Below are 20,186 nucleotides of genomic sequence, written 5' to 3'. Positions count from 1 at the left end.
TGATTATTTTGGAGGTGACTCCCCACCACTACATGAAAGCCATTGAGGGTTTTACAAAAACTGTGTTTTCCTACAAAGACAAACTGTTAAAATGGCTAAATAATTGAATAGTCAACCAAGGGTACTTGCTACTGTGATCCCGGAAATGCAGCGCCTGTTGGGAGTACTTTTTAAACCCGAAATTACATTTCTTACATCGTTTGCTAGCTCAGCAGTGTCTAGTTTTGCACGCTTTGTACACAATAATAAAATGCAATATTACAGAATATTTCTTAACGTAGCTCTTTATTAGCTAGCTATAACTGGCATGTTCACGTATGGCCAACCAGGATCAAAACTGACCATGGCCTAACCATTTGGGTGGTCTTAACCAATCATAGCACAGTATGATATGGTGGTCAAATGCATCAAATTACAATTCAGTATGTTCACACATATGAATATTACAAGCAGTTAGCTAGCTAACTAGTTCTGTCTTATTGACCACCCAACGTTGTTAACGCTAGCTAGCTAGTTAATATAACTATTTTCTTTTCAAATGAATGTTATTTAGCTTAGTTAACCATGTTATGAATACAACTCTCATCGTCATCAGGATACAATTTGAGAGAGCACTAGATAGCCCCAAAAGTGTTTAGTAACTTTGGCTGCATGCTGACAGTGCATTCAGAGCCATCCAGTGGATAGCCTCACTACAACCATTTTACCAGGCTCCTGTGAAGCAATTGTAATAACAGTCCACCACAACATATTGTTGTGATTAGCAAGGGGTTGTCTGTATTCAATTTCATTGTGTATTAAAACACAGTTTTAGATCATTGTGAGGGGATTTTGCCAGGGGTCAGAAGGGGGAATTGGGGTTCCTGGGAAAATGTTGTCCGAGGCTGCAAAAGTAACCAAGGGGGGCGGGGGTTAGCGGAGGGTCAATTGAGATACACTTTACTAAATACATTTTGTGATTTCTTAATTAATGAAGCCTTTATAAACACTCCATTACGGTAGCTCTAAGGAGAAAAGTACTTTACAAGGCAACAGGAGGATATACATGTTATATCTGGTGCTTTGCCAATTGTGGCATACTCTTCTGCCACCCTTTGCTTATGTGATTTATTTTGATAGCTTGAGGGTCGTCAAGCTTGAGGGTCACGTCTGGCAAAATATGTGGCATTTTGCCAGAAAAGCTTGTGGTTTAGGCTTGTAGTTAAGCTTTTACAGCCAAATACAGGGTAAGTTATATTGCCTGTTACTTGACCATACCTCAACCCTTACCTATAAAGCTAATAAAATTGCCTCCTTGGTTGTCAGGCAATCATACATGAAAGGGAGGTGAAGTGAAACCAGGTGTCTGAATGTTGTGTCCTCTCCTACTGTAACAGATCTGTCTCATTCAAAAGTAGGTTGACACTACTCAGAATTGAGGAGATGGATTGGGGGTGAGGCCCTGCGATACACTAGACCTGTCAAGGTGGTGTACTTTATATCAAGCTGCCTCACGTAACAGAAACAGGTATGTTCTGGCTTGGATACATCTGCATATTGTGTAACACTACAACATCACTTCACAGTTGCCAGATTCTTGTTTCCGCTTTCAATGGGCCTAGTGTGTACAGCAGCTCTTTACAGAATACATCAACAACAGAAGACTTTATACATTGTTTTCAGAAAGTCTTTATTAAACTGCAACACTCAATACAGTATGATATTCCTATTGCTTTGGTATAATATTATTTACATGTGGCATGTCTGTCTGGTCTGTCCATAGTTGAAGGGGCAATCTGCAGCAGCTACACACATTTTTGGACATATAAATGTATATGTACCCATTGATTCTTGAAGAACAACTTATAAATGCCTCATGACCTTAGTTCAACTGTCACCTGTCATTTTGTCATACTCTTATTCAGCACGGTCAATTCAATACTTTTATAACGCCTACATAACCATTGTAGTGTTAACAGAAATCTAAACAATATTTATGCAAACTCATGCCCCCTTTTTCAGATTTAAACAAAAATGTGCTCCAATTAAAAAAACAAAAACAGAAGTGCCCTTTGTTCATACTGCACACACTGTACATGAAGTGGGCCATTAGGCCTACTCACTGGTGCACCAATACACATTTTGTATTCCACCTGAAGCACTGAGCATAGCCTCAAAGGTTGAGGACCAATGTATACAGTACATTTTGTAAGACATAAGGCTATATAATACAATATCTCAAGAGCACATGCTCTACCAGTCCTCTACTTTCACTTTAGTATCATGTCATAACAAGTCATGCAGTCGAACCCAATTGGGTATGATGCAAATGTGATTATTTTCATGGTTTTATGTCCCAAAGTACTTCATTGATATTCAAATTGGATCAATTAGCCAAAGTAAACAACCTATCTAGTAGTAGAAGTAACTAGGTAGCAGTAATGAATTCTGTAATTACTGTGTAATTCCCAGGTCATTTCTCTGTCAATACTGTCACAGCTCCTTCTTGATACCTTCAACGTGCTTTCTATATAGATGAGGCCTCTGCCGTTTGAAGCAATTTACAATAATTTCACATAATTTTAGGCTTAATCGGGATGCCCCTTATGTTGACTAAATGGGTGGTCACACAAACTGGCTAGACATAGAGCCAGGGATGTAGTGGTATTAATAAAATGGGTAAATGCTGAATACCAATCAAGATGATGGGCGGTGAGTGTCGCACATGCTAACGCTAGCAAGCCTAATTTAGTATGATAGGTGATATCTAACCATACCTACAGTAAGCCACGCATTTTGGCTGGACACCTAGCTATTTGTAGGCCCTTAATCACAACACGGGCCATCATATTTCACATGAAAAGGAACAAACTATTGTACATTATGCTGTAAAGTTGTTAAAACTAGTTTATATTACATAGCAGGGCTCTATTCAAGTCACTTGAGGATTGCAGTGCCTACAGACCCAACATAACATATTGTAAAAAAAATTACAACATTTTTGTCAGAACAGATAAGATCTTCTTTTCTCAGATCCAGACCGCAAGGCCAGAAATAGTCAGGGACTGATGCGACTTAACACAGTGAGTGGAGTCTCTGGCCAATAAGTTACATAAATCAATCAATTAACCACCAGGGAGAAAAGAAAACCAACAGTTCCCTGGACCTCCGGATTCATAACCCACATCTGCAGCTTTTTGTACTTAAAAAAAAAAATATTTACATAAAATGTTTTTCGAAAGAAATATACATGCCAGACACATGCTACCTATGTTTATGACACAAAGTATATACGTGACTACCTACAATTGAATACGTTTGAGTGATGGAACTGGGTTCAGCAATCAAAAAAATCATTAACAGTACAATCCCATCATTACCTTTAGTGGGGTTTTGTCTCCTGAAAATACTTGAATACAATAATAGAGTGTCCTCAATCTGTGATTCCAATCTCAGATCAATACAAAAATGCACTCTTCATCGCTCTTTATCTTTGTACTGTAAAGGTACAGACGGTGAAATCGCATCATGACATTTCATAGAACTAATATATTCGACAAAACATTAGAAATTGTAAAAAATAACAGGGTTTCTTCACACCCTTTTCTCCCCACTCTCAGTCCATAGGCGTATTTGAGATAGTAAATGGCGAAAATATGTATAACATTGTGCAGAGCCAGACAGATTGATGTCCTTCCTCAAGACGGACTAGTAGCTCCTATGGCTCCACTTCCGAAGAGTCAGGAGGCTTTCAAAGATTTCCCTCTATGCCTCCTGTCCATCATACTGGCAAGAGGCAAGCTTCGTAACAGCACTAAATCCACTTTGACGGCCCCTCTGGATCCACCTCCCCTCCCTGTAATTGGTTCCTAGAGGTCGTAACCCCTGACGGCCCCAGACCTTCGCCGTTGTAGTGGGCCACTAGCGACACCATGTTGGGCTTGACCATGTCAAAGGAAGCGGGGATGGCTGCGTACACAGTTGCGTTCCCCAGCTGGGGGACCATGCTGGTGGGCTGCCCGAGGGAGGCCACCTCGAAGGTGAAGTTGTTGTCGTTGATTTTGTGGGTGCCACCACGGACAGCTTTGGTCGGCGCCTTAGAGGAGCTCCTGACGCTGGAACCCCTCTGGGGCTCTTGGCACCTCAGCAGGGCTCGGAAGCACCTGTAGAACTGGCATACCAGTGAACAAACACATCCCCAACATACAGACGGACAAACAGAAAAAAAGATGGGGAGACAGAAAGAGTCAAGTTGGACTAACTGTAAAGCATCTGTTTGCTCGAATGCTGAAATATCAGAAAAATGAACTATAATGAATGGTGAGGCTACAAAACTCCAACCCAACCAGTCATTGTGTCACGTCCTGACCTTAGTTCCTTTTGTATGTTTCTATTTTAGGTTGGTCAGGGCATGAGTTGGGGTGGGCATTCAATGTTTTTGTTCTATGTTTGGTATTTCTATGTGTTTGGCCTGGTATGGTTCCCAATCAGAGGCAGCTGTCAATCGTTGTCTCTGATTGAGAACCATACTTAAGTAGACTGTTTTCCCACTCTTGTTTGTGGGTGGTTGTTTTCTGTTTAGTGTATGTCACCTTGCAGAACTGTTTCGTTTTCTTCCATTCACTTCGTTATTTTGTTTTGTGTGTTCAGTTAATAAATTAACATGGACCTTTACCACGCTGCGCATTGGTCCGATATTTCATACTCGTCGTCAGACGACGAAGAGATCCGTTACAGAACCTCCCACCAAAAAAGGACCAAGCAGCGTGGTAACCAGGAACAGCGTGGAATGGACTCATGGACATGGGAGGACATTCTGGACGGGAAGGGTTCCTACACATGGGAGGAGATCCTGCCTGGATGGGATCGCCTCCCATGGGAACAGGTGGAGGCAGCCAGGAGAGCGGAGGCAGCAGGTAAAGGGAACCAGCTCTTTGAGGGAACACGGCTGGCAAGGAAGCCTGAGAGGCAGGCCCAAAAATGTCTTGAGGGGTGGCACACGGGGAGTGTGGCTGAGTCAGGTAGGAGACCTGAGCTAACTCCCCGTGCTTACCGTGGAGAGAGGTGGACCGGGCAGGCACAGTGTTATGCTGTGAGGCACACGGTGTCCCCAGTGCGCAGGCATAGTCTGGTGTGCTACATCGCAGCGCCTCATATCGGCCGGGCTAGAGTGGGCATCGAGCCAGGAGAAAGGAAGCCGGCTCAGCGCATCTGGTCTCCAGTGCGTCTCCTCGGCCCGGGGTATATGGCACCAGCCCTACGCACAGTGTCTCCGGTTCGCCAGCACAGCCCAGTGCGGTCTGTTCCATCCTGCCGAACTTGCCGGGCTAAGGGGAGTATCCAGCCAGCACAGGTTGTGCGGGCTCGGTGCTCGAGACCTCCAGTGCCCCTCCACGGTCCGGTCCATCCGGTGCCTCCTCCACGTACCAGGCCTCCTGTGGCAGCCCCGCGCACCAGGCTGTCTCTCCGTCTCCTCTCTCCTGGTGCTCCCTCCTGTCCAACGCTTCCAGAGTCTCCCTCCTGTCCAGCGCTGTCAGAGTCTTCCTCCTGTCCAGCGCTGCCAGAGCCGTCCGCCAGTCAGGAGCTGCCAGAGCCGCCCGTCAATCAGGAGCTGCCAGAGCCGCCCGTCAGTCAGGAGCTGCCAGAGCCACCCTTCACTCCTGGACTGTGGAATCGCCCTTCACTCTGGCGCTGCCGGAGCCGCCCTTCACTCCGGCGCTGCCGGAGTCGCCCTTCACGCCGCTGCTGCCGGAGTCTCCCGCCTGTCCGGCGCTGCCGGAATCTCCCGTCTATTCGGGCCCGCTGTAAGGGTCCCCAGTCCAAGGTCGGAGGCGAGGGTTGCTGCTACAAAGGCGCAACTTAAGTGGGCCAAGACTATGGTGGAGTGGGGTCCACGTCACGCGCCAGAGCCGCCACCGCGGACAGATGCCCACCCAGACCCTCCCCTATGGGGTTAGGTTTTGCGGCCGGTGTCCGCACCTTTGGGGGGGAGGGTACTGTCAAGTCCTGACCTTAGTTCCTTTTGTATGTTTCTATTTTAGGTTGGTCAGGGCGTGAGTTGGGGTGGGCATTCGATGTTTTTGTTCTATGTTTGGTATTTCTATGTGTTTGGCCTGGTATGGTTCCCAATCAGAGGCAGCTGTCAATCGTTGTCTCTGATTGAGAACCATACTTAGGTAGCCCGTTTCCCCACTCTTGTTTGTGGCTGGTTGTTTTCTGTTTAGTGTATGTCACCTTGCAGAACTGTTTCGTTTTCTTCCATTCACTTCGTTATTTTGTTTTGTGTGTTCAGTTAATAAATTAACATGGACACTTACCACGCTGCGCATTGGTCCGATATGTCATACTCGAAGAGATCCGTTACACATTGCCTTCCTTAAAAAGGGGAAAACAAATAATGTATGTGCTGCTGTTACTCTTTATCCGTCACAAACAGCAGGATTAAGGTTTAAGGACCATTATACCAATGTACCGACTTCAAGTTGTTTCCTACCCCAACTCCACAAAGATCACTTATAGATGCTTATGTACCTACTTGAGGTTGTTTCCCCATCCCACCTCCGCAGGCACAACCTCCTAAACTCTTCTACTTCCTGCTGACAAACAAAGGGTCCATACAAGTTGCACCTTTCTCACCAGGGAAGTTAAGTCTCCCTTTCTCTTGTTCCCTCTATCTCTGAGAAGTGTAATGGTGAATAATTATGAGTAATCCATAACCGTCTGGTTGGATACCTCCTTTTCCTCTTCTCTCTTCTCACTCTCCCTATCGTTCGTCGAGCTTGTTGTCTCACCTTGCCTTTTCACATAGAACAATGCTGAAAGACACTCATTATTTGTACATTTCCCAAATGGTATTAAATGCTGAACTAATTAGGCTCTCATTCAAGAATGAGTATTTGATAATGTGAGGCGCAGGAAACCTTGACTGGCTATATAAAAAGCCTGATAAAAGAAGAGGACAACAGAGACTGATTTTTCTCATACCTATCCTAACCACTACATCATACTCCCATACAGATGAGTAATGATTACAAAATGGACTAGATAGCTGGTCTCAAGACACACTGCATGGTAAAGGAAGGAGTGAGGTCCTAATAGCTGTTATAACTCATAACTTGAAAAGCAACTCACATTCGCAGTGACTCCACTATCCCCTTAATCCACCAACAAAGTAACTTGTATATACTTATATGATTTTATAAAGTGTTTGTAAAAGTCATACCACAACATTATATAAACATATCAGATGTTTTTGAGGAAAAGAAGAGTCAGGAGCTGCCTGCAGCAGATGAGCATGGAAATAATTTTTTGGGGGGGAAAGTTATAGAAGGAAATCTGCATGAACATGCCATCCATATTTAAAATCTACAAACTGATCAGGAAACCACAGGTGCTGTGTTTCACACTGATGTCACTTTTTGCTACAAAGCTCAAAGACAAGAGCTCATAGTGCAGATATTGAATTTAGCACTTGCTGGAGGCAGACAGACAGAGTTAATTATTAAAAAACTTTAGATCCAGTTTTGAAAGCATAACAATGCAATGAGGGTATTTGGTTCATTTTTATTCCAGGCATACACACATACAGATGGAGACAGAGACCTTGGTTGAAAAGGCCTACTTCCCAGGCTGAACTTTAACAGCACTCCCGTCCCATACCGTCATCTTAAGGGCTCTGACGTCACCTCCCTTGAGAAAACGTAGTGTACTTAGTATACTCTGCGAGTTTCATGTATACTTATAGTCTACTACATTTTCTCAAGAGACGTAAAAAAGAACGAGTGTCCTACGGCACCGCTGCCTCTTCAGAGGGAATACACAAAGACAATAGACACACACACAAAAAAGATCATCCAGACAAAACAAAGATACAGTAACACAGATCCACCTTGTGTTGAACCACAGTGCATGCATTGGCAAAGTAAACACAATCCCCAACTCATAATGTCAAATTGGAGAGACTAAAGACTGGTGTATAAAGCATAGAAACTCTATGATCTTGTTGCGCATACCCTGATTTTGTCAGCTGTCAAAACACAAACCCTACTGAGGCACTGAGAGGATTGGATAGATGAGTGAGTTATGGAAAGCAGAGCAGCAGACACAGCATACACAGGTCGGTCATATATGGGTGAAATATGTAAACTTCAAAAGCGGGTCTATGACCAGGAAGTTTGAGTTTTTCATGGATTTTGACTATTCTGGTCATGTTCGTGACAGTGAAGCTGAATCTAAACGTCTGGATGAAAACATACAACCTAGATGTCACAAAGAGGGGTAGAGGAGTTAGTGAGCTCCGAGGCTAGCTCAGCAAACACAATGGTTTATATAAGGCCAGGATTCAATCTGTGCGCTCTAGTCAACAGTGCAGCTTTTAAAGGCAATGCTACCGCATTCGCAGAGATGGCATTTAAGGTAAAGCCTGTTGGGTCAATTGAAAATTACTTTTAAATGTCAAGCGCGCTATAGCATTTTTCCCGAACTCTGGCGTGTGTTTTCCCCTTAGTTCGGTTAGTTTGGACTGGTGGGAATACTCTATACGCGCCCTGAAGTGCACTAAACAACGCACCATGGTTCGCTCAAAAAGGATGGTCTCAGTGCGATTCCATTTCTATCATGGTGCTGTTCGCTGCAGGTGAGAAGGCATTGAGAAAGCAGTCTGGACCAAACACAGGAAAATAAGCAGAGGCCCAGTATTATTGGTTGTTTGACTGCAAGCATTTTATAAAATGCACTCAGTACCATAACTTGATATATCTGAAACATTATATGAGTAGCAACACATTCATGAGCGCATCGGATGCAAATTAAGGGAGATGGGGGCTATACGAGGATATAGGTGTCACGCATACTCCCTCTCCGGTCTCTAGGTCATCAGGCTGCTGATTATCCCGCACACCTGTCACCATCGTCAAGCGCACCAGCGTCTCATGACACTCACCTGGATAATCACCTCCTTGATTATCTTCCCTATATCTGTCACTCCCCTTGGTTCTTTCCTCAGGTGTTATTGACTCTGATGTCGGTGCGTTGTTTGTGTTTTGTCTTTATTGTTTTGTTTATTTATTAAAACACACACTCCCTGTACTTCCTTCCCGACTCAGCGCACTCGTTGCAATGGGCTATTGAATAAAGTCTATTCACGTCGCAATTAGAGCGGCTATTGAGCAGATTTCTCCCGCATGTTGTTGGAAGACCAAAGCAAAAGTAATATGAAGTTTGGGACAAGTTATGCTTCTTGATAATCATAGATGGATTTAAACAAATTACTTGCATTAACACATGGTTTTGCTTTGGCATTTTAGTTTGTTTGAAATTTGGCAAGGTGAAACCAGCCAGACCAAATGAAAAGTAGTAGCTTGTTTTTATTTCAAGCTCTGTTAAGATGGTTGTTGATCATTGCAAGACAGACATTTTCATGTCTTGCCATAGATTTTCGTGCCGATTTAAGTCCAAACTGTAACTAGGCCAATCAGGAACATTCAATGTCATCTTGGTGTGCAACTCCAGTGTATATTTGGTATTGTGTTTATTGTCCCGCTGAAAGGTGAATTTGTCTCCCAGTGTCTATTGGAAAGCAGACTGAACCAGATTTTCCTCTAGGATTTTGCCTGTGCTTAGCTCTATCCTGTTTCTTTTTATCCTAAAAATCTTCTTACTCCTTGCCGATGACAAGCATACCCATAACATGATGCAGCTACCACCATACTTGAAAATATGAAGTGTGGTACTCAGTGATGTAGGATTTCCACCAAACATAACGCTTTGTATTTAGGACATAAAGTTAATTTCTTTGCCATATTTTTCACAGTTTTACTTTAGTGCCTTATTCTGTAGAAGCTTCCTTCTTTTCACTCCGTCATTTATGTTAGTATTGTGGAGTAACTACAGTGTTGTTGATCCATCCTCAATTTTCTCTTATCACAGCCATTATACTCTGTAATGGTTTTAAAGTAAACATTAGGCTCATGGTGAAATCCCTGAGTGGTTGTATTGTGTATCTTTGTAGTGACAGGGTGTATTGATACACCATCCAAAGTGTAATTAATAACTTCACCATGCTAAAAAGTATATTCAATGTCTACTTTGAAAAACAAAAACTACCTATAGGTGCGCTTATGTGCAAGGCATTGGAAAACCTCCCTAGACTTTGTGGTTGAATCTGTGTTTGAAATGCACTTCTTGACTGAGGGACCTTACAGATAATTGTATGTGTGGGGTAGAGAGATGAGGTAGTCATTTAAAAATGTTAGTTCATGCAACTTATAATGCGACTTGTTAAACAGATTTTTACAACTGAACTTATTTAGCCATAACAAAGTGGTTAAATACATATTGACTCAAAACATTTCAGCTTTTCATTTTTAGTATTTTGATAAATACATTTTTTACATTAATACACTTTAACATGATGTGGGGTATTGTGTGTAGGCCAGTAAAATCACATCTATATTTAATCCATTTAAAATTTAAGCTGTAATACAGCAACACTTGGAAAAAGTCAAGGGGTGTGAATACTTTCTGAAGGCACTGTAAGTACCGCCATTCTGTTTCTCTGATAAACATTCTGGACTGTTTGCCATAATTCTAACAGCAGTTGTCTCAGGTCTACACATGTGCCTATGGGGGCTTGGGGTACAAGCAAAGGGTTGTTTCTGGATGAGGTCATACGTTTGCAGTCGATAATAAACCCAAGCTCTAAGCCAGTGAGCACATATTTTGTGAGCACATATTTTACATTACATGTACCCATCTACACATTCATTAGGCCTTTATAATGTAATGCCTTTCAATGCTCCTCAGGGGAGGCAGAGATGCAGAGTTGGCTGCTTTTCTTTTCAATGCGTGTTTAATTAAAGTCATCATTTGGATAAAAGGTCTGAATACACAAGGCGAGACAAGCAGAAGGGGGGGGTGCTTAGTAGGCGCAACATTGCACATTGCTCTCTACATTCAATAATGAACGCTTTTGCTTTCAAGGGACAGTTGACAGTTTGTGGCCCTCCAGGGTCTCACTAGTGAACTTTGATTAGGACACAGTACACATCCTTCATTCTCTGGTTAACTTGAGTCACTTGGACTCAATTGGGGAATGAGTGGTTCTTTAAGGCACACTCATTTTTCAAATGTAATTAAACAAGTTAAGGCAAGTTAAATTGGGGATATTTCTGAACCATAGCCTTTATAGGTCAAGGGCCAAACTCCAATACACTTTCTACCTCCAGTGGTAGCTAGAAACGTAGAAACTGTAAAGTTCTGGGGGGCGAAACCAAAATCAACATTATGGTGTAGTTGATGGTTTATTTGTTCCAATCTTTTCCTCTCAGTCTATGTTTGTTTTGTTTTTTTGCCATTTTAACCATACCCATCTGCAACATCCATGGCCACTTCCACTGTACTGAGAGGAAGAGAAGTAGAAAATTGTACTCACCATAAGCAAAGTTCCATACCCCCGTCTAGAGGGCAATGATCTGTCTTCTCTGATAATTGTTACCACAGGTCTTCATGAGACAAACACATGCCGCTACTTGTATCTGTACAGCATTTTTAGTCTTCAACTCGCCTCAACTCACAGTTTCCATAGTAACGGGCTGGGAGGAATTGAAGACTGAAAATGACATACAGGACATTCGTGTCTCCGTTGAGTAGATGAGTGGGCTCAAATCTTCCTGAAAGGTCAGCCATTGGTCGGATACACGGGGAGGAGAATGTATAATTGAAAGTGCCAGGAAGGGACAGTGGAGCATTCGTACTGTCATTACATACCATTATATCTAAATATATCTTGCTTTAATATTAAACTTGTGAGAAATACACCTTCAGTGAAAACATAGAGGCTATTCAACTCGGAACACCAGTGTTTTACTGTTGAGTAAATGTTGCACTTGATACACATAATGTTGAACTGGTAAAGGAAATAGTTTACAAGAAGTCAAGGTTTCTCGCTCTCTCATATCTTATGGCAGAGTTTCCCAAACGTGGTCCTGGGGATACCATACAAGTATAACCACTATTGGTATTACAAGAAGAAGACATTTGTTTTCCATTGTTTTCCACCCAACCACCCAATACAGACACACACACACACACACACTAGTGATTGTCTTTCGCAAACGAACGGCTCTTTTTGACTGGATCATTTTGGCGAATGTCAGGAACCGAATCGCATCGGTGGCTCCCTGATTTGCATACTGCTACTACTGCTTATTGAGCTCAAAACAACGTTTTTCTGCAGATACGTTACAAAATAATTATCTGAAGTGGGTGCATCCTCACTACAGAAACAGTAAATAGTGGGGAGAGCTCGTCAGTGTAAAAACAATCTTTGCAGGCCTTCTAATAATTTGGCCCCCAGTTAAAAATATATTTGAACACACATTTCACAATCTGACATAATGGTAGCTTACCTTTGGGGCTTTACATTGGAGATGTGCATTTTTTTCATGGTTCTAGGTGAATTTTTAAGCATTTTGAACTAAGAACCGTTTGGGAGCCAAATGAGCCGGCTCTTTTACATGAACGGAGCCAAATGATCTCGAGAATGTCTATAACAAACACACACACACACTGCGCCCAGTGAGCAGTTAAGTGCCTTACTCAAGGGCACAAAGGCTAAAGATGGCAGCTAGGATACTGATGCCAACCCTCTGGTGGTCGGCTCATTTCCCACCAGATTTTTCTCATCTGACCTGGGATTCGAATGGGCAAATATATTGTTGCTGGCTCGGCTCTCTAACCTCTGGGCTACCGCCTACATATTATTTTATGGAATACTTCAAGTTATATTGAGGTTTTCTTTCATTTATGAGTCTCATACAAGATGACATGCTCCAGTTCACTAAACAAAGTTTAAACAATGTATTGTGTTTCCAGTCAAAACTCATGACATGCCTGTGTCCACTAGACATAGTCATCCCGCCCTGGGATTCTCCCATCTCCAGCGCTACACCATAAACAGCCACTGTGTTAGTGTTTTACACACACAAGAAACAAGCTGACAAGTGCTTTACTTACCACTTATTCTGACCCCTTTGATGAAAAGAGATGACTGCGTGAAACAGTGCGAATCAGAACACATCAGTAAAAAGCGATGTGATTAATCATACTCAGAATTAATGCAGCCACGATCCAGCCCTTCATCATTAAGACAGAAGGAAAGCAAATGCATGTAAACGAGGCTTTACCGCAATTAATAACTTTGAAAGGGACACCAAGATGTGCCAAGGCCATTAATAAGACATAATGGCAAAGTTTTACATCCCCGAAGGGGATTCAATAATTTTTCACCTGCAAAAAACAATACTCTTTTGAATAACCTTAACTTCGGAAACTTTGTTCTTTGTTGTACAACAAAAACAAAAGGCATTCATGTTTGAACTTTTATTTCCGAAAAGTCAAACATTTCATCACACTTTTTTTATGGAGCTCACGGCCAATCTCCCACTACCACAAATAAAACCTTCTGAATAATTCAACAAAAATACACTCTGTTTTATCTGTCCGTGAGGTAACAATAACAGAAACAAGGGAGCAGAGGAAGATACTGTATATCACAATATATACCAGTGTCTATACCTGATCAATTATTCGGGTAATGTCTGTACTGACCTCGCCCTCTGGATGGTAGCGGTGTGAACAGGGAGCGCCTTGGGTGGTTGTTGTCCTTGATGATCTTTTTGGCCTTCCTGTGACATCGGTTGCTCTAGGTGTCATGGCGGGCAGGTAGCTTGCCCCCGGTGATGCGTTGTGCAGACCGCACCACCCTCTGGAGAGCCTTGCGGTTGAGGGCGGTGCAGTTGTCGTACCAGGCTGTGATACAGCCCGACAGGACGCTCTCGATTGTGCATCTGTAAAAGTATGTCAGGGTTTGGGTGACAAGCCAAATTTCTTCAGCCTCCTGAGGTTGAAGATGTGCTGTTGCACCTTCTTCACCACACTGTCTATGTGGGTGGACCATTTCAGTTTGTCTGTGATGTGTATGCCGAGGAACTTAACTTTTCACCTTCTCCACTTCTGTCCCTTCGATGTGGATAGGGGGGTGCTCCCACTTCTGTTTCTTGAAGTCCACAATCATCTCCTTTGTCTTGTTGATGTTGAGTGAGAGGTTGTTTTCTTGACACCACACTCCGAGTGCCCTCACCTCCTCCATTTAGGCTGTTTCGTCGTTGTTGGTAATCAAGCCCACTACTGTTCTGTCGTCTGCAAACTTGATGATTGAGTTGGAGGTGTGCATGGCCACGCAGTCGTGGGTGAACAGGGAGTACAGGAGGGAGCTGAGCATGCACCCTTGTGGGGCCCCAGTATTGAGGGTCAGCGAAGTGGAAATGTTGTTTCCTACCTTCACCACCTGGGGGGCGGCCCGTCAGAAAGTCCAGGACTCAATTACACAGGGCGGGGTTGAGACCCTGGGCCTCCAGCTTGATGATGAGCTTGGAAGGTACTATGTTGTTGAATGCTGAGCTGTAGTCAATGAACAGCATTCTTACATTTGTCCAGCATTTCATACACTTGTCCAGATAGGATAGGACAGTGTGCAGTGTACTGACGATTGCGTCGTCTGTGGACCTGTTGGGGCGGTATACAAACGGAAGTGGGTCTAGGGTGGCCGGTAAGGTGGAGGTGATATGATCCTTGACTAGTCTCTCAAAGCACTTCATGATGACAGAAGTGAGTACTATGGGGCGGTAGTCATTTAGTTCAGTTAACCTTTGTCTTCTTGGGTACAGGAACAATGGTGGCCATCTTGAAGCATGTGGGGACAACAGCCTGGGATAGGGAGCGATTGAATATGTCCGTAAACACACCAGCCAGCTGGTCTGCGCAGCTAGGTATGCCGTCTGGGCCAGCAGCCTTGCGAGGGTTAACACGTTTAAATGTTTTACTTGTGTAGTCCGTGATTTCCTGTAGACCCTGCCACATACGTCTCATGTCTGAGTCGTTGAATTGCGACTCCACTTTGTCCCTGTATCTGCATTTTGCTTGTTTGATTGCCTTGTGGAGGGAATAACTCCACTGTTTATATTCAGCTATTTTCCATGGTTAAATGCGATGGTTCGTGCTTTCAGTTTTGCGCAAATGCCGCCATCCATCCACGGTTTCTGGTTAGGGTAGGCTTTAATAGTCACAGTGGGTACAACATGTCGAATGCACTTCTTTATAAACTCTCTCACATAGTCAACGTATAGGTCGATGATGTTCTCTGAGGCTGACCGGAACATATTCCAGTCCGCGTGATCAAAACAATCTTGAAGTGTGGATTTTGATTGGTCAGACCAGCGTTGAATGGTTCTAGTCACTGGTACATCCTGTTTGAGTTTCTGCCTATAAGATTGGAGGAGCAAGATGGCGTCGGGGTCAAATTTGCCGAATGGAGGGCGGGGGAGTGCTTTGTATGCATCGCCAAAGTTAGAGTAGCAGTGATCGAGTGTATTACCCCTGCGCGTAATGCAATCAATATGCTGATAGAATTTAGGTAGCCTTGTTCTCAAATGTGCTTTGTATACACGCACACACAAAGTACGATGTGACAGTACTTGTGATTGAGTTACAGAAATTTCCCTCTAAGTTGGCACTGCCTTGGTGTTTCTGGGTATAATAAAGTCCCTAACAACAGCTGCATTTAGAAATACCCTATTTTTTTACCTTCTTCATCCACTATGCCCACAGTAAGACCAGCTGATAATTTGAGTTAGTTTGATAAGCTGATAATGGAACACTACCAATCGGATAACATCACATGAAAGTGTAGCCAATATATTTGATTAGAGCGATCTTATCAGAAATAGTGGACAAGCACTAGGTGGGTTGTTAATTATTCTGTCCCACACCAGATGCTGAAGGTGCAGGACGTTTCACAAGTTGGTAAAGATACAAGACCAACCATTTATCTTTGACCATTGGTCTTGTTGAGAGAGAAATTATGTCTCATTGACAAAGAGAAAACAAAGTCAATTCGGTGCTTCTGATCAGCACTCAGACCCAGATGCAAACACAGGAGGTGGATAGTACGAATCTCAGAGTTTATTACAGTTCAAGGGGCAGGCAAAAGGGTAGTCAAGGCAGGCAAAGGGTCGCAATCCAAATCAGATTCAGGCAGGTACGGGATCGCAGGCAATCGGAATGTCAAGGCAGGCAAAGAGTCGCAGGCAAAAAGGGCAGAACTGGGAGAAACTAGAGCACAGGAATCACGGGAACATGCTGGTAGGACTTGACGGGCCAAGACGAACTGGCAACAGGCAAACAGAAAACGCAGACGTAAATACACAGGAGATAATGGGGACAAATGGGAGACACCTGGTGGGGAGCGGAGACAAGCACAAGACAGGTGAAACAGATCAGTCATTCATTTACCTATATGCAATCATCATAACTTCATCATAGCAAACATAGGGTAAACTGTTCAAAATAAATGTTTGAACCGGGTGTATGACCGATTTCCAGAGAGAAGGACTGTGAAGGTGAAATCCCCCGTCAAGGCAGAGAGTTGGTCATTACTGCATTTCTAGGTTGAGTCTTTGGTGAGGAGGATGCCATGTCTCCTCTTAATAATTTTAGTAGATGACCCAGATGACCTCCTCTAAATATGTTGATTGTCTCCAATTGATTGGCTGTTTGCTTATCAGGATATACAGTAACGGACCGTCAACTCTCTGAGGAAGGTTCAACATCATAGACGAAATTCATCAGCAGACATGGCCTAAGACATATAAATGGAGACGTCTTCACATGAAAATTAGGAGCATTGACTAGATGACAGATGTGAGGAGTACCATGTTAAAATGTCAATGACCATGTCTCACAGTCAAGCGCTTAACTTGCGGGGAGACGGGAGTCGTGCCCCATCCAATATTAGAGACAGGTCAATTTGACGTCCTCAGTAATATACCATGATTAATTTGAACGATAGGTAATTATTTTCCCCACCGTAAAGTGTCAGACAGCTACTGTCTTTTACACCACACCGTGGTACTCATTTCCTCATTTTATGATTGGACCCCCCCTCCCCCCTACCCCCCCTCCCCGCCTTGGTTTGTGGCGGGAAAAAAAGTTGAGCAAGGCTAACTTGGAACATTTAAAATAGTACAGTCAAAAGTAACATGGTAAATTCATAAGCACAAATTATGTTTTTTTTAAATGGAGAAAGTGAGAAAGCGCATTTTTCAAAAGAGTGGTAATTGGTAACGGTTATATTGGGCACCTTGGTAGTATTATAAACCTTAAAACATCTAGTTTCTAGTAGGCTACAGATTTAGACAAGGGTTGTTTCTATGAACCTTAAATCAATCTGTAGGCTCAAGCGAGCCTGTTTCTCTCCCAGTCAGAGGCAGCCTGCTTGTTTCCCAACTCTGACCACTGACCAACAGCAGCAACCTATTCTCTTTATTTAGGCCAAAATTGTGGGGGGAAAGCACACATCATGTTTATACAACCTAATAATCACAATACTTCCAGAACTAACTTTTGTTTTTGTTTTCATTTGAGAATCTGCAAAAGAAATTGGTCCACCCTAGCTATTGTACATTTCATGTGACATTGCAAAGTGGTAAACTGTTTTTTTTGTCATTCATTGTTTATTTATTTTTGATTTCAATATGGAACGGAAACCAGGTACTGGTGTTTGTATGTACTATTTCTTGATAAGTAAAAATCAAATTGATTAAGTAAATCTGAATAACTGCATTATTCGTATACCATATTTTTGTGTAACAATAGTAGCAGTTCATTTATTTGGGGAAGATGAAGGGGCATGGATAATACACATACTGAGCTATATTGTATGCTCAAAAAAATGTTAAATCACATTATACTGAAGAAAAATATAAAAGCAACATGTAAAGTGTTGGTTCCATGTTTCATGAGCTAAAATAAAATATCCCAGAAATGTCCCAGACACACAATAAGCTTATTTCTCTCAAATTTTGGACACAAATGTGTTTACATCCCTGTTAGTGAGCATTTCTCCTTTGCCAAGGTGTGGCATATCAAGAAGCTGATTGAACAGCATTATCATTACACAGGTGCACCTTGTGCTGGGGACAGACAATAAAAGGCCACTCTAAAATGTTCAGTTTTGTCACACAACACAATGCCACAGATGTCTCAAGTTTTGAGGGACCGTGAAATTGACATGCTGAATGCAAGAATGTCCAGCAGAGCTGTTGCCATAGAATGTAATGTTCATTTCTACTCCATAAGCCGCCTCCAATGTCGTTTTAGAGAATTTGTCAGTACGTCCAACTGGCCTCACAATCATGTAACCACGCCAGCCCAGGACCTCCACATCCAGCATCTTCACCTGCAGGATTGTCTGAGACCAGCCACCCAGACAGCTGTTGAAATTGTGGGTTTGCACAACTGAAGAATTTCTGCACAAACTGTCAAGAATCATCTCAGGGAAGCTCATCTGTGTCCATGTCATCCTCACCAGGGTCTTGACCTGACTGCAGTTCAGCGTCGTAACCGACTTGGTAGACAGCGTGTATGGCGTCGTGTGGGCGAGTGGTTTGCTGATGTCAACGTTGTGCCCCATGGTGGTTGTGCCCCATTGTGCCCCATGGTGGTATAAAGTACGACCGAACACAAACTTTCAGCATGATTTTTTTATTTCACCTTTATTTAACCAGGTAGGCCAGTTGAGAACAAGTTCTCATTTACAACTGCACCTTGCCAAGATAAAGCAAAGCAGTGCGACAAAAACAACAACACGGGATAAACAAACATATAGTCAAAACACAATAGAAGAATCTATGTACAGTGTGTGCAAATGTAGTAAGGTTAGGGAGGTAAGGCAATAAAAAGGCCATAGTGGCAAAATAATTACAATTTAGCATTAATACTGGAGTGATAGATGATGAGTAGAGGTGCAAAAGAGGGAAAAAAAACAATATGGGGATGTGTGTGTTATTTGTGTGTGCTATTGTGTGTGCTATTTACATATGGGGTGTGTACAGGTACAGTGATCGGTAAGCTGCTCTGACAGCTGATGCTTAAAGTTAGTGAGGGAGATATAAGTCTCCAGCTTCAGTGATTTTTGCAATTTGCTCCAGTCATTGGCAGCAGAGAACTGGACCAGTGAAATATACTTGCTGGAGCGCGTGCTACTGGTGGGTGTATCGTGATCACGATACACCCACCAGTAGCACGCGCTCCAGCAAGTATATTTCACTGGTCCAGTTCTCTGCTGCCAATGACTGGAGCAAATTGCAAAAATCACCAGTGAGCTGAGATAAGGTGGGGCTTTACCTTGCAAAGATGACCTGGAGCCAGTGGGTTTGGCGATGACTATGTAGCGAGGGCCAGCCAACGAGCGCATACAGGTCGCAGTGGTGGGTAGTATATGGGCTTTGGTGACAAAACAGATGGCACTGTGATAGACTACATCCAATTTGCTAGGTAGAGTGTTGGAGGCTATTTTGTAAATGACATCGCCGAAGTCAAGGATCAGTAGGATAGTCAGTTTTACAAGGGTCTGTTTGGCAGCATGAGTGAAGGAGGCTTTGTTGCGAAATAGGAAGCTGATTCTAAATATAATATTGGATTAGAGATGCTTAATGTAAGTCTGGAAGGAGAGTTTACAGTCTAACCAGAAATCTAGGTATTTGTAGTTGTCCACATATTCTAAGTCCGAACCGTCCAGAGAGTGATGCTAGGCGGGCAGGTAGATGCGGGCAGCAATCGGTTGAAGAGCATGCATTTAGTTTTACTAGCATTTAAGAGCAGTTGGAGTCCACAGAAAGAGTGTTGTATGGCATTGAGGCTCGTTTGGAGGTTTGTTAGCACAGGGTCCAAGGAAGGGCCAGATGTATACAGAATGGCTACGTCTGCATAGAGGTGGATCAGAGAATCACCAGCAGCAAGAGCGACATCACTGATATATACAGAGAAAAGAGTAGGCCCGAGAATTGAACCCTGTGGCACCCCCATAGAGACTGCCAGAGGTCCGGACAGCAGGCCCTCCGATTTGACACACTGAACTCTATCTGAGAAGTAGTTGGTGAACCAGGCGAGGCAGTCATTTGAGAAACCAAGGCTATTGAGTCAGCCGATAAGAATGCGGTGATTGACAGAATCGAAAGCCTTGGCCTGTTGTCCGAACCTCTGGCAGTTGTCTGGGCCTCTGGATACGTCTGCACAGTACTGTCTTTTATCTAAGGCGGTTATGCTATCGTTTAGGACCTTGAGCGTGGCTGAGTTGCACCCATGACCAG

The 20,186-nt window shown here is 43.2% G+C and overlaps 1 protein-coding gene across 1 annotated transcript in view; it reads right to left on the bottom strand.

Moving 5' to 3' along the window:
• Positions 1 to 3,793: 3,793 nt before the first annotated feature.
• The window catches only part of LOC139387554 (pinopsin-like), a 97,657-nt gene continuing 81,264 nt past the window's right edge, over positions 3,794 to 20,186 (bottom strand). Inside the window, exon 4 of the mRNA XM_071133882.1 lies at positions 3,794 to 4,150. Coding sequence (XP_070989983.1) covers positions 3,794 to 4,150 — 357 coding nt within the window. The remainder of the gene's footprint in view (positions 4,151 to 20,186) is intronic.

Source organism: Oncorhynchus clarkii, chromosome 28 (genome assembly GCF_045791955.1).
Source record: "Oncorhynchus clarkii lewisi isolate Uvic-CL-2024 chromosome 28, UVic_Ocla_1.0, whole genome shotgun sequence".
In the NCBI taxonomy this organism is placed as follows: Eukaryota; Metazoa; Chordata; class Actinopteri; order Salmoniformes; family Salmonidae; genus Oncorhynchus; species Oncorhynchus clarkii.
Note: the sequence above shows the minus strand (reverse complement) of the source record. Positions and strands in the feature narration are given on the sequence as shown.